We start from the raw sequence: 14,300 nt of genomic DNA on the forward strand, positions 1-14,300 counted from the left end.
AAGAACATTTTGTCCCAGTTAACCACAATAAAAAACTTAAGGTGATTTTGTTAAGGTGATATCTTTTAATAACAAACAAGAATATCTGCACACTGTGTACAGTGGCTATTAGGGCTGCTGCACTGAGGGGATCAACATCATTAATAGACAAAAGGTCCATGATCCAGCATGCAACTGGTAAATAAAACACAATGCTTATTATTTTCTAAACAGCACTTCAGTCTTGTTATTCAGATTTTGCATTCAGATTTCAAAAGTTTATTCTCAACAGAAAAGGGACCCCATCTACAAAATGCTGAGGTACCTGCATTACAGTAATATCAGTTTCAACTGGCTGGGAAGGCATATGCAGAATACCTCATGTAAGGTTACCAAATTCAATAGATGATATATATAACAATACTAAAATGCATAATGAAAAGAACTAGTTGAGATACCCATGAATATAGCTTCTCCATTAGGGTTAATGACAGCTGAAACGACATACATGAAAAACCAGTTATGTGGGACCCCTGTAAAAGTGCAGTAGGAAAATATCGGCCCTAGCCAATGTCAGAGGGTTCTTGTATAAGTGTTGGAGTAATTTCCAGTAGAGTATTTTGGCAATATATTAATACTCATTACCTGAGAATCATTCAATGCACTCACTGGCTTACAGAAACTCATCTCCATACTCTCTTTAGATCAAAATTAACTTGCATGCACTATCATCTCTATTAAACTAAATAAGTCTATCAACCACCTACCTTCATAGCAGTCCCTGGCAGTATCAAAGTAGATATAATAGTTGTCTTTGTTGAAGAAGAGAAGAGACAGCCAGGAATCGAAAGCATATATAGGCACAAACAGCAAAATTCGTACAATCCATCTCTGTTCTGCTGGGTTGCTGTAGTAACGAAGGTGCTGATATATCTGAAACGCACAAACCATAATAGATAAATATTGGTATTTGATACAAAAACTTAATTTAGTCAGACACTCTTAGATTTAAGATGCAACCATTGATAGTACCTGACCCCATCAGCCATAAGAGCTACTCTGTTTAAAGGATTACACATTATTACAACAAATGGGTCAACAACACAACAAAAGAACATAAGAGTGCATGTTACATTCCATGTACAGCTGTATTCATTTATAAAGGCCACTGTGACTACATACCAGCCACTTACAAATAATGTAGATAAGAGTGCAGAAATTCATGAAAACTGAAAGAAAGGGTAAGTACTGCAAAAAAATGTGCCTACTGCATAAACTACAGCAAACAATCTGGAAAGAAACGTTTTTGGTCTTTACTATGTACCTTAAACAAAAACATAAACATGATCAATGGACATACAAAGTTACAGAAATGTCAAAAATATAAATTACATCAGCCATTTAAGAAGATTCCTCTTTGACCAAGATACTGTGAACCAATTTGGAAACACTGTGGCTGGCTATTTAATATGTAACAAGTGATGGCCATCTCTCTTATACAACACAGCTCTTACCTTATATTACTGCAAAGTACATTTCATTTCTAATGAGTTCATAATTAACTTTTCCACTTTGGAGCAGTGATATTAGAGGCAAGTGAACAATGGTATTATTTGCAATATCCAGTTTCACAAAATGTTACATGCCTTACATTAAAGGGGAGCTATCTCTCAGATTTTTTTTTTTTTTTTGCCCTATTTAAAGAAAAACTATTACTTAAAATGCATGCAAAATGTGAGTTCAATAAGCAGCAGAAAATATTCCAACAGCCTAAGTCGTAGTTAGCTACATCATTCCATTCAAGTAACATATATGGCATGCTTGATCCTGAGGCAACATATGATACATATTTTGTGACTCCACTTTGCATCAGTAATAAAATTCACTCAGTAGACATTCATCCAAAACAATGCTATTGTACCATCAAGAATCAATACACACACTACTTCTATTTCTATTCATATGACAATGACACTGGCATAGTTGCCAACTTCTTTGAGATGAAAAGCTACTGCTCATTGTCATTTCTTATTCAATCTGTTTGTGGATAATACTGTTGTTTGCCAAGAATGAAGAGGAGCTGTAGAAGGTTGTAAGTGTGTTCTATGATGTGCATGAGTGTAGGAATTTGCAGGTAAATGTGAGTAAAAGTAAAGTAATGGTGTTTAAAATGGAACAGTGAAAGTACTGATTTTGCAAAGCCCTAAAGAGTGAGAGCAGAAAAAGTACTAAACTGTGTTATACATATGTGGGATAAAGATGGGATGAGGTGACAGAATCTAAGTATTTGGGAGCTATCTTGGGTAAGTTTGGTGATACTTAAAGCATTATAAGGAGACAGCAGTACATAGTAGAAGAGTCACTGGGTCCCTTAATAAAATAACAAAGGGTATAAGAGTAAGTGTGCAAGTGAAGAAAGAACTGAGGGAAAGCATAGTCCTCCCAATCCTAACCTATGCAGCTGAAACATGGAAATGGGATGAGTCACAAAGTTGAAGAATCCAGCTTGTGGAAATGAGTTATTTGAGAGAAGCATGTGGTATGACCAGATGGAATGAAGAAAGTAATAAAGGGGTTTATGAGAGATTTGGTATGGCAGGGAATGCAAAGGGAATGAATTCTGGAAAAGTAGAGAGGGAAACAGTACTTCGAGGTGGTTTGAGCATAGAGAAAGAATGAAAGATGGCAAGTTTGAGTACATGAGAGTAAAATTAAAGGGGTTGATGTGAGAGAAAGACCACCTATGACATGGAGAAATAGACTGGAAGAGTATGAGAGAGAGAGAGCAATGGGGTAAGCATGCATGGAATGGTGCATGCGGAGGAACATTATGACAGGGATAAAGGGAAACTCTTTGGCGGTGACCGCCCCCTTGGTGGGAGTTTCTGTAGGGAACTAGTATCAGATATACAGATACAGGTAGAAGTAGAGTCTGTCCTAATCTAGTGAATAAGCCTTCCATAGTTTTCTTTTGCAATATCTTAAAAAGATCAATTTCAAGATGGTCTCAAACATTTTTATTTTGGTTACAGTACTCTTGCCTTTCCTTGCAAGGACAACTCGAATGAAGCATCAGCTTCAGTTAGTTATACATGCGACTACCTAAAGACGGTAGAACAATATCAAAATACAAGTTTTATATGTTTACAACAGTAAATTTTCCAACATATCTTTCAACTATACTTCCACAGAAACTAAAAGATCCAAGGGTGCTAAAACGAAGGGGCTATCATAAATGTGTACTCAAAGAGAAGTCAATACAGGTTGAACCCTACATGTGGTGTATCCATGTGTTGGTGTGGACCACAGTGTGTGGGTGGGAGGGTGACAGTGATGTTGTGGTATATTGGGATGGGTGTGGACCACAAAGTGTGGGGAGAATGGTGCCAGTGATGGTGAGGTACACATGGGTTGGTGTGGACCATAGTGTGGGAGGGAGGGTGCCAGTGATGGTGTGGTACACATGGGTTTGTGTGGATCAAAACAACTGGGAAGGACAGGAAGGCAATATAAATATCCTCCACAGTTGCAGCTGCAGGAACCCAATTGATGAAGCAACATGTACGCATCCCAACACTCCATTACCTCCTCCATGGATTCTAGAGCAGCCCTGAAGCTGAAGGAGCTGAAGGAAAGGGGCCCTGGGGAATGGGATAGAGCAAATAGGAACAATACATGGGTTGATGTGCTGTCACTGGACTGAATCAGGTCATATGAAGCAGCTTGAGGAAACCTGAAGGGCCTGGCAGTGGATAGGGAGCTGTGGTTTCAGAGCATTACACAGGACTGCTAGAGAATGGATGTAAGTGAATAAAGCCTTTCTTTTTCTGTTCCTGGTACTACTTCACTAACATGGGAAACAGTAAATAAGTATATATATATATATATATATATATATATATATATATATATATATATATATATATATATGAAATGCTTGAGGACAGTGTGTTGTGTGAGGTGGTTTGATCAAGTAAGTAATGAAAAGGTAAGAGAGATGTGTGGAAATAAAAAGTGTGGTTGAGAAAGTAGAGGAGGGTGTGTTGAAATGGTTTGGACATGGAGAGATTGACTGAGGAAAAACTGACAAAGAGAATATATGTGTCAGAGGTAGAGGGAACAAGAAGAAGCAGGAGACCAAAGGATGGAGTGAAAATGATTTTGAGCTATCAGGGCCAGAACATACATGAGCGTGAGGCCTACAAGGAATAGAGTGAATTGGAACGATGTGGTATACCGGGGTCAACGTGCTGTCAATGGATTGAACCAGGGCATGTGAAGCGTCTGGGGTAAACCATGGAAAGTTCTCTGGGGTCTGGATGTGGAAAGGGAGCTGTGGTTTCGGTGCATCATTACATGACAGCTAGACTGAGTGTGAATGAATGTGGCCTTTGTTGTCTTTTCCTAGCGCTACCTCGCATACATGAGGGGGGAGGGGATTGTTATTTCATGTGTGGCGAGGTGGCGATGGGAAATAAATAAAGGCAGACAGTATGAACCATGTACATGTGTATATATGTCTGTGTGTATATATATGTATACGTTGAGATGTATAGGTATGTATATTTGCGTGTGTGGACGTGTATGTATATACATCTGTATGTGGGTGGGCTGGGCCATTCTTTCGTCTGTTTCCTTGTGCTACCTCGCTAACGCGAGAGACAGCGACAAAGCAAAATATATATATATATATATATATATATATATATATATATATATATATATATATATATATATATATGAAGTCTGTTGGGGATGAGAGAGCTTGGGAAGTGAGTCAGTTGTTGTTCGCTGACGATACAGCGCTGGTGGCTGATTCATGTGAGAAACTGCAGAAGCTGGTGACTGAGTTTGGTAAAGTGTGTGGAAGAAGAAAGTTAAGAGTGAATGTGAATAAGAGCAAGGTTATTAGGTACAGTAGGGTTGAGGGTCAAGTCAATTGGGAGGTGAGTTTGAATGGAGAAAAACTGGAGGAAGTGAAGTGTTTTAGATATCTGGGAGTGGATCTGTCAGCGGATGGAACAATGGAAGCGGAAGTGGATCATAGGGTGGGGGAGGGGGCGAAAATTTTGGGAGCCTTGAAAAATGTGTGGAAGTCGAGAACATTATCTCGGAAAGCAAAAATGGGTATGTTTGAAGGAATAGTGGTTCCAACAATGTTGTATGGTTGCGAGGCGTGGGCTGTGGATGGAGTTGTGCGCAGGAGGATGGATGTGCTGGAAATGAGATGTTTGAGGACAATGTGTGGTGTGAGGTGGTTTGATCGAGTAAGTAACGTAAGGGTAAGAGAGATGTGTGGAAATAAAAAGAGCGTGGTTGAGAGAGCAGAAGAGGGTGTTTTGAAATGGTTTGGGCACATGGAGAGAATGAGTGAGGAAAGATTGACCAAGAGGATATATGTGTCGGAGGTTGAGGGAACGAGGAGAAGAGGGAGACCAAATTGGAGGTGGAAAGATGGAGTGAAAAAGATTTTGTGTGATCGGGGCCTGAACATGCAGGAGGGTGTAAGGAGGGCAAGGAATAGAGTGAATTGGAGCGATGTGGTATACAGGGGTTGACGTGCTGTCAGTGGAGTGAATCAAGGCATGTGAAGCGTCTGGGGTAAACCATGGAAAGCTGTGTAGGTATGTATATTTGCGTGTGTGGACGTGTGTATGTACATGTGTATGGGGAGGGGGGGGGGGGGGTTGGGCCATTTCTTTCGTCTGTTTCCTTGCGCTACCTCGCAAACGCGGGAGACAGCGACAAAGTATAAAAAATATATATATATATATATATATATATATATATATATATATATATATATATATATATATATATATATATATATATATATATTCCTATGAGTCCTAAGGAAAAAAATGAAACACAATAAGTTCCCAAGCGCACTTTTGTGTAATAATCACATCAGGGAAGACACGAGAGAAATATAACCGTCAGCTGATATACAACAAAGAGACGTAGCTAGGACGCCATTTGGTAAACATGAGATTGTCCAAGGCTGACAACAAGCGTATCATAAACTTATTGTGAACAAAAAGGTGATTTTACAAATTTCATCACCAATAAAGTTATTCAATTTGTATACACCATAATTAATATTCAGATTATAATTCTTTGTGTATCTAATAATAGAAGATTCAAAAATATTTCTCGTGGTACTGGAGTTAGACTTAATAACTGAGATGGCATTACTCCAGTCAATACAATGATCATAGTTTTTAACGTGATTAAACAAGGCATTTGATTCCTGTCCTGTTCTTATGCTATATCTATGTTGCTTAAGTCTAACAGAAAGATCTTTACCAGTCTGCCCAACATATAACTTATTACAATTTCTACATGGCACTTTATAAATGCACCCAGAAGAATTTTCTGGTGAGTTCCTGATTAAGATATTCTTTATAGTATTATTGTTGCTGAAGGCAACATTTACATTAAAGGATTTAAGCAACATGGGAAGTAAAGTGAAATTATTATCAAAAGGGAGAACTAAAAGATTCATGGTGTCAATGGGAGGTTTGGACTCAACTCTATACAATGATTTCTTTGCTAACTTAGGGGATTTATCAATGAAAGAGCTAGTTCTCCCTTTTAACAATCTTAATTTACTTCCTATGTTGCTTAAATCCTTTAATGTAAATGTTGCCTTCAGCAACAATAATACTATAAAGAATATCTTAATCAGAAACTCACCAGAAAATTCTCCTGGGTGCATTTATAGAGAGAGAGAGAGAGAGAGAGAGAGAGAGAGAGAGAGAGAGAGAGAGAGAGAGAGAGAGAGAGAGAGAATAGATACAATATTGGTTAAGTATACAGAACCGAAGGAGACATGAAATTGGGTCATGTGGCATTGTAATCACTGAGAGGCAAGGAAGTCATGAGGTCCCGTGTGACCCCACCCTCAACCTATCCTTGACCTCACTCAGGTCAAATCCTTCACAAGGTTCACTTAGATAATGCAACTTATGGTCGTGAACATTAATCAGAGGAAGAAAATTATTGATCTTATCCCCTCAGTAAGATTTCCTGTTGAAACTGAGGAAGATTGTTCATGGCCTTTCTTTTTAAGGACTGCGAGTTCCACAGGGCTGGCAGGTTTCAATTTAATGTTTTCAGGAAACCCACAAATAATTGTTAATTTGTAAATTATTATTCTACATACCATGAAAGAAATAAACCGTCTTGTTTTTTCATCTTTTTTCTTAAGAGCTTTGCACGTATGTAACCCTGAATTTCCCAATAGAGAAATTGTCACTACTTACAGCACTGGCCATAAACTACAGTACCTCAAGCCATGGAATGAAAAACGCTTCAGAACTGTTAAGACGTGTTATAGGACTGAACCTAAATCCGAACAGTCTTCAAAAACCGGTTAGTTTAACCTTATGATGACCATCTGTCAAAGATTACTCCATTTCTTTAAACATTTAATGTATAGTTTAAAAAAATGAAATGTTAAAGGCACACTAATCAAGAATTCCCATGTTGAGGGCACTGGCTGTATTTACTAAATTCGATGTAATATTTGCAACAAATTTTACGTAGGTGAAACGGGCAAGGGATTGTATACTAGAATAAAAGAATATAGGTATAGTGTATGTACTGGCCAGCCATCGAATGCCTTCTTTGTGCATCTTAATAACAAAAATAATCACAGTTGACTGGAAAAATGCCAGGGTCATTGTTAAACGAAGGGACAGGAATGAAATGAATATAATACAATCCAGTATAAACAAACACCATGACTATGTATTGAATATTAGTCAAGGCATGTACACATTACATACATCTTTGGTAGAGAAAACTGTAAGAAGTATTATCCACTCTTGTTCAGTTGCAAAATGTTAAGTGGACCTTGTGAAGGGTTTTACCTAAGTGAGGTCATCTGGGAGCTGTCAGGTCAAGGTTAGGTTGGTGGGTCACATAGGTCCTTGTGACTTCCTCGCCTTTCAGATACTACAGGCCACTTGACCCCCTACCATGTCTCCTTCTGTTCTGTATACGTAACTTATACTGTATCTATTTTCTCTCTGGAACTAGTCCTCTGAAGATGTGGTCATACACAAAAGCGATCAGGATTCTCATGTTTCCTATCCCTAGTGTTTTGTTGTGATTTTCTGCTTACAAACATACAAAAATTATTATTATTATTATTATTATTATTATATATATATATATATATATATATATATATATATATATATATATATATATATATATATATATATATATATATATATCCCTGGGGATAGGGGAGAAAGAATACTTCCCACGTATTCCCTGCGTGTCGTAGAAAGCGACTAAAAGGGAAGGGAGCGGTTGGCTGGAAATCCTCCCACTTTTTTTTTTTTTTTTTTTCATTTCCCAAAAGAAGGAACAGAGAAGGGGGCCAGGTGAGGATATTCCCTCACAGGCCCAGTCCTCTGTTCTTATCGCTACCTCGCTAACGCGGGAAATGGCGAATAGTATGAAGCAAAATATATATTCCGCCTAAATGATAACAGGGTAACACCAGGACTCTCACAGAAATCGGTCCTGAGGTAAACTATAAAATGAGTCGGGGTTGCAAGATTCAAGCACGCGTACACCTTACGTACGGGGGTGTCGTCATGTATATATACACTCACCAGGCCGGTGGGCTGCCGTGGGGCTAACTGGTCTACTCCAGCACTGGACCCGACAGTGTCATGATGCGAGCGTCAGGATCATCCACTCATGTGATGACATACACTATACTGAAGCAAAACATACCCTAGCCCATCCTACGTCACTGGCAATATAAGTATAGTTATGTGGCGACTGCGGATACACACACACTCATCACTTTTACGAAAGCCTCCTCCTATATTCGCGGGTCTTTCTCTTCAACATGGCCGCTGAAGCATCAATTAAGGTTAATAACAATATCAGAGGAACAGTTGAGCTCACTGACTGGTGGCATCAGGTCAGTGCCCTGGTGCCAAACATACACAGAAACCGAGAGCCAGAGGGAAGAGGTGCTAGTGTTGCGAGAGAGCAATGAGTGGGGGGAGCGAGAGGTTCCGGTCTCAATACAAAATGAACTAATGCAATACAGATCATCAGTAACATTAACCATGGCTGCTGAGGTGGTCCAGTTACCTCCGGTCACTTAACTCACCCAACTGTCATCCTTACACATCCCTTCCCCTCCTCTTACTATCATCAACAAACACACGAACGACATGGAGACGAAAAGAGAGAGAGAGAGAGAGAGAGAGAGAGAGAGAGAGAGAGAGAGAGAGACGTTGGTAAACGAGGGTTGAGGTTGTGTGTGTGGGTGTGCAGAGTGACTGAGGATGCAAGGGACGGGCGGGAGGGTGACCTACCATAGCACTGTGGGTGAGGGTGTGAGGGCAGGGTGGAGGGGTGACCTACCACAGCACTGAGGGTGAGGGGTGAGGACGGGGAGTGTGGTAGGTTGGAGGGCCGGGTGAAGCCAGGAGGTCAGCAACCTCCCAGACCCGGGCCACATCCATGCATACCCTGCTCATGGCCCCTGACATCACCACCATCTCTGGCCACGGGACTGTTTCTGACGTGGTCCTTACTGGCCATCATCCACAGCATCAGGATACCTCAACATCAATATTCAGTGTTATCAGGAACCCGTCACTTTATAAAGAATGTTAAAGAAAGGAACCGAGAGTTCAAGTCACACCGTGGGAGGAAGGTTGTACAGGCCTGTCCCACACACACAAACACATACACACACACACATCATAATCGCACACTGTACAAGGTAAACATTACCCTGACCTTAGCATCAACAGTATAACATATTCAGGTGCGGATCCTGTCCTTCCGGCACATCATCTTCAGTATAACATATTCAGGTATGGCTCCAGTCCTTCTGGCATATCATTTCCATAAATCATGTAGAGTAGTTTGGCATGCTATTGTCCCCTCCCCATTCTCTTACCTTCCACTAAACAAGCCAGCCCCCCTCCCACCAACCCCACACAAACTTGCCCGGAAATCCTACTTTTTTTCCCCCACTTTCCACGAAGGCTTGCATCAAATGCTCTCTCTCTCTCTCTCTCTCTCTCTCTCTCTCTCTCTCTCTCTCTCTCTCTGTTTTCACGACCACATAACACAATCAACCATACCACTTGTGTAAAACAGATCTCACTCTCTCTCTCATAAAAGTCTATGAGAAGTGTTACTCATGGCATGACCCCGTTACACACACACTGATTCCACGTCGTCTCTCTCACTGATTCAGTTCGTCTGCACCTCCAGTATTCATGTATTTATTATCCTTCACTCAATCTTCTTTATCTGAGCAAATGATACACTAGAAGGACGACTCGTACATAAACATGGGTGCGTAAGGAGTCAAGGTCATGAGAATGGCAGTCATGAAGTACGAATCACCTTACAAGGGAAACGAGACAAATTCAACGTCTGACACATGGTTCATGAGAATCAACCCAAGGATATACAGAGTAAAGGGGATATGGCACGGTAAAGAGAAAATCAGTAAGAATATAAAGCAGGAAATAAGCTTCAGGTGTGTGTGTGTGTGTGTGTGTGTGTGTGTGTGTGTGTGTGTGTGTGTGTGTGTGTGTGTGTGTGTGTGTGTTACCTGGGAGCGGACATTATGCCAAACCTGTTGTTGCCACCCCACCCCCGAGGAGAATGTAATGGAGATGTACTGTCTGCTGGCAAATACTTGAACTGCCTATAAGTACCATGAACATGGGAACATGTACAAGAAACACTTCACATCGTATACTAATCCAAATCTTCAAAGAGCTTCTCAAAACGATCATCTCACCTTCAAAAGAAGTTCAAAGACCTAACAAAAGAATGTCTTTAAGGCGGGGAATAAAGATGATACCAGAAGGCCTAAAAAATTTGAACATCATGGAAGAGAGAGGAGTGAGCGATGACCTGGTATCAAACCCTAAGTTCGTGACTGATGACGTCAAGAGTGAACTGTTCTCGAAAAGATGCGATATATACATAAACAACAAGAGGCCAATAACGTATAATTCAGAAACCTGTTGGAAAAGATATTACGAAGTACTTATACAGTACGCAAATACTGCATACTATGTGAATGAGAGAAAAGAAACGCAAATACTGCATACTAAGTGAATGAGAGAAAAGGAAAATATAAGATGAAATTTTGAACGTTGACAGCACAAAAGTTTCGAAAGGTGTTATGACAAAAGTTCAATATGGTTGGGCTCCATAGGTGCAAAACTTCCTCACCACACCACACAAATATGTATAATACAAGTTCAATGGCTAGGCTCCATCGGTGCAGAGGTTCCTCATCACACCACACAAATAAGTAATCACACTAGATCCTCTACCCCAATGTTTTTGATGGGGAAGGAGACCTGGAAATTATCATTAGAAAAGTCATAAGCAGACGAAGACTCAAGGTTTTTGACCCATACAAAGCTCACAGTCCTGTTAGTCTGTGTTGAAGGAGGGCGCAGAAACGCTTGGCAAATAGATTTTTTTCTCTTCTTTTTTCCTTTTTTTTTGGGGGGGGGGGATTAGGAAGAGAGTGTAGCGTTCTAGAAATGGAAGAGAACAAATGTCATGTTCGCAGAAGTACGATCATGTGGCTACGGCGCTGAACTACAGACAGAAAACAGGTTCTTGATAAGAGAGAGGTTTGTGTAAGACCTACACAGACCAGCATCACTGACAAGAGAGGCCTGTTCAACGCTCTTCTACAGACCAGTGTCACTGACAAGAGAGGTCTTCATAACACTGGTAAATATATCACCAGTCACAAGGTGGTCTGCCACACCATTGACGAAATTTAACAACAGTAAATACAGAGCAATTAAGATGGGACACTCTGAATGAACGGTTCAATATGATTATAATCTAACTGGTGATAAACGGGACTCTCTCTGTGGGAGGGACTAGTATTGACAATGTATCTGACCTGCTGCCGGCAACAACACCATTGTCACAAGAGAATTGCTCAAGCAATTTATCTGTTGGTTAACATCAACACTGAATTCATGTACATTATGTGGTCAAGGAAATTTGAATTAATTATTTACATTAGAAAATACCTAATTCAGTGAACACATCTCAAATGTGGTCATACCATTGACACAATGATGTAATAAAGAAGGACTGGAAGAAAAAAGACACAAACACATATTATATATATATATATATATATATATATATATATATATATATATATATATATATATATATATATTATCCCTGGGGATAGGGGAGAAAGAATACTTCCCACGTGTTCCCTGCGTGTCGTAGAAGGCGACTAAAAGGGGAGGGAGCGGGGGGCTGGAAATCCTCCCCTCATATATATATTGGAAAGGATCACAATTTTGCGCGTGATCAAGATATTCCTATGAGTCCACGGGGAAAATGAACCACGAAAAGTTCCCAAGTGCACTTTCGTGTAATATTCGTGTAATATTATTACACGAAAGTGCACTTGGGAACTTTTCGTGTTTCATTTTCCCCGTGGACTCATAGGAATATATATATATATATATATATATATATATATATATATATATATATATATATATATATATATATATATATATATATATATTTTTTTTTTTTTTTTATCTTATTTTGCTTTGTCGCTGTCTCCCGCGTTTGCGAGGTAGCGCAAGGAAACAGACGAAAGAAATGGCCCAACCCACCCCCATACACATGTAAATACACACACGTCCACACACGCAAATATACATACCTATACATCTCAATGTACACATATATATACACACACAGACACATACATATATACCCATGCACACAATTCACACTGTCTGCCACCTCGCCACACATGGAATACCATCCCCCTCCCCCCTCATGTGTGCGGGGGGGAAAAGACAACAAAGGCCTCATTCGTTCACACTCAGTCTCTAGCTGTCATGTAATAATGCCCGAAACCACAGCTCCCTTTCCACATCCAGGCCCCACACAGCTTTCCATAGTTTACCTCAGACGCTTCATATGCCCTGATTCAATCCACTGACAGCACGTCAACCCCGGTATACCACATCGATCCAATTCACTCTATTCCTTGCCCGCCTTTCACCCTCTTGCATGTTCAGGCCCCGATCACTCAAAATCTTTTTCACTCCATCTTTCCACCTCCAATTTGGTCTCCCACTTCTCCTCGTTCCCTCCACCTCCGACACATATATCCTCTTGGTCAATCTTTCCTCACTCATTCTCTCCATGTGCCCAAACCATTTCAAAACACCCTCTTCTGCTCTCTCAACCACGCTCTTTTTATTTCCACACATCTCTCTTACCCTTACATTACTTACTCGATCAAACCACCTCACACCACACACTGTCCTCAAACATCTCATTTCCAGCACATCCACCCTCCTGCGCACAACTCTATCCATAAAGGGGATATGGCATTTCCCGCGTTAGCAAGGTAGCATTAAGAACAGAGGACGGGCCTTTGAGGGAATATCCTCACCTGGCCCCCTTCTCTGTTCCGTCGTTTGGAAAATTAGAAAAAAAAAAAAAAAACAAGAGGGGAGGATTTCCAGCCCCCCGCTCCCTCACCTTTTAGTCGCCTTCTACGACACGCAGGGAATACGTGGGAAGTATATATAATATATATAATCATAGTGCCATTGTACAAAGGCAAAGGGGATAAGAGTGAGTGCTCAAATTACAGAGGTATAAGTTTGTTGAGTATTCCTGGTAAATTATATGGGAGGGTATTGATTGAGAGGGTGAAGGCATGTACAGAGCATCAGATTGGGGAAGAGCAGTGTGGTTTCAGAAGTGGTAGAGGATGTGTGGATCAGGTGTTTGCTTTGAAGAATGTATGTGAGAAATACTTAGAGAAGCAAATGGATTTGTATGTAGCATTTATGGATTTGGAGAAGGCATATGATAGAGTTGATAGAGATGCTCTGTGGAAGGTATTAAGAATATATGGTGTGAGAGGAAAGTTGTTAGAAGCAGTGAAAAGTTTTTATCGAGGATGTACGGCATGTGTACGTGTAGGAAGAGAGGAAAGTGATTGGTTCTCAGTGAATGTAGGTTTGCGGCAGGGGTGTGTGATGTGTCCATGGTTGTTTAATTTGTTTATGGATGGGGTTGTTAGGGAGGTAAATGCAAGAGTTTTGGAAAGAGGGGCAAGTATGAAGTCTGTTGGGGATGAGAGAGCTTGGGAAGTGAGTCAGTTGTTGTTCGCTGATGATACAGCGCTGGTGGCTGATTCATGTGAGAAACTGCAGAAGCTGGTGACTGAGTTTGGTAAAGTGTGTGGAAGAAGAAAGTTAAGAGTAAATGTGAATAAGAGCAAGGTTATT

The 14,300-nt window shown here is 40.3% G+C and overlaps 1 protein-coding gene across 2 annotated transcripts in view; it reads right to left on the reverse strand.

Moving 5' to 3' along the window:
- Tmep (Transmembrane endosomal protein) overlaps nt 1–14,300 on the reverse strand; it is a 139,397-nt gene that overhangs the window by 82,337 nt on the left and 42,760 nt on the right. For both annotated transcript variants that reach the window (XM_071665170.1, XM_071665169.1), the window contains exon 3: nt 747–912. In XM_071665170.1, the coding sequence (XP_071521271.1) occupies nt 747–912 (166 nt within the window). The remainder of the gene's footprint in view (nt 1–746; nt 913–14,300) is intronic.

The sequence above is a fragment of the Panulirus ornatus genome, chromosome 9 (assembly GCF_036320965.1).
Source record: "Panulirus ornatus isolate Po-2019 chromosome 9, ASM3632096v1, whole genome shotgun sequence".
NCBI lineage: Eukaryota > Metazoa > Arthropoda > Malacostraca > Decapoda > Palinuridae > Panulirus > Panulirus ornatus.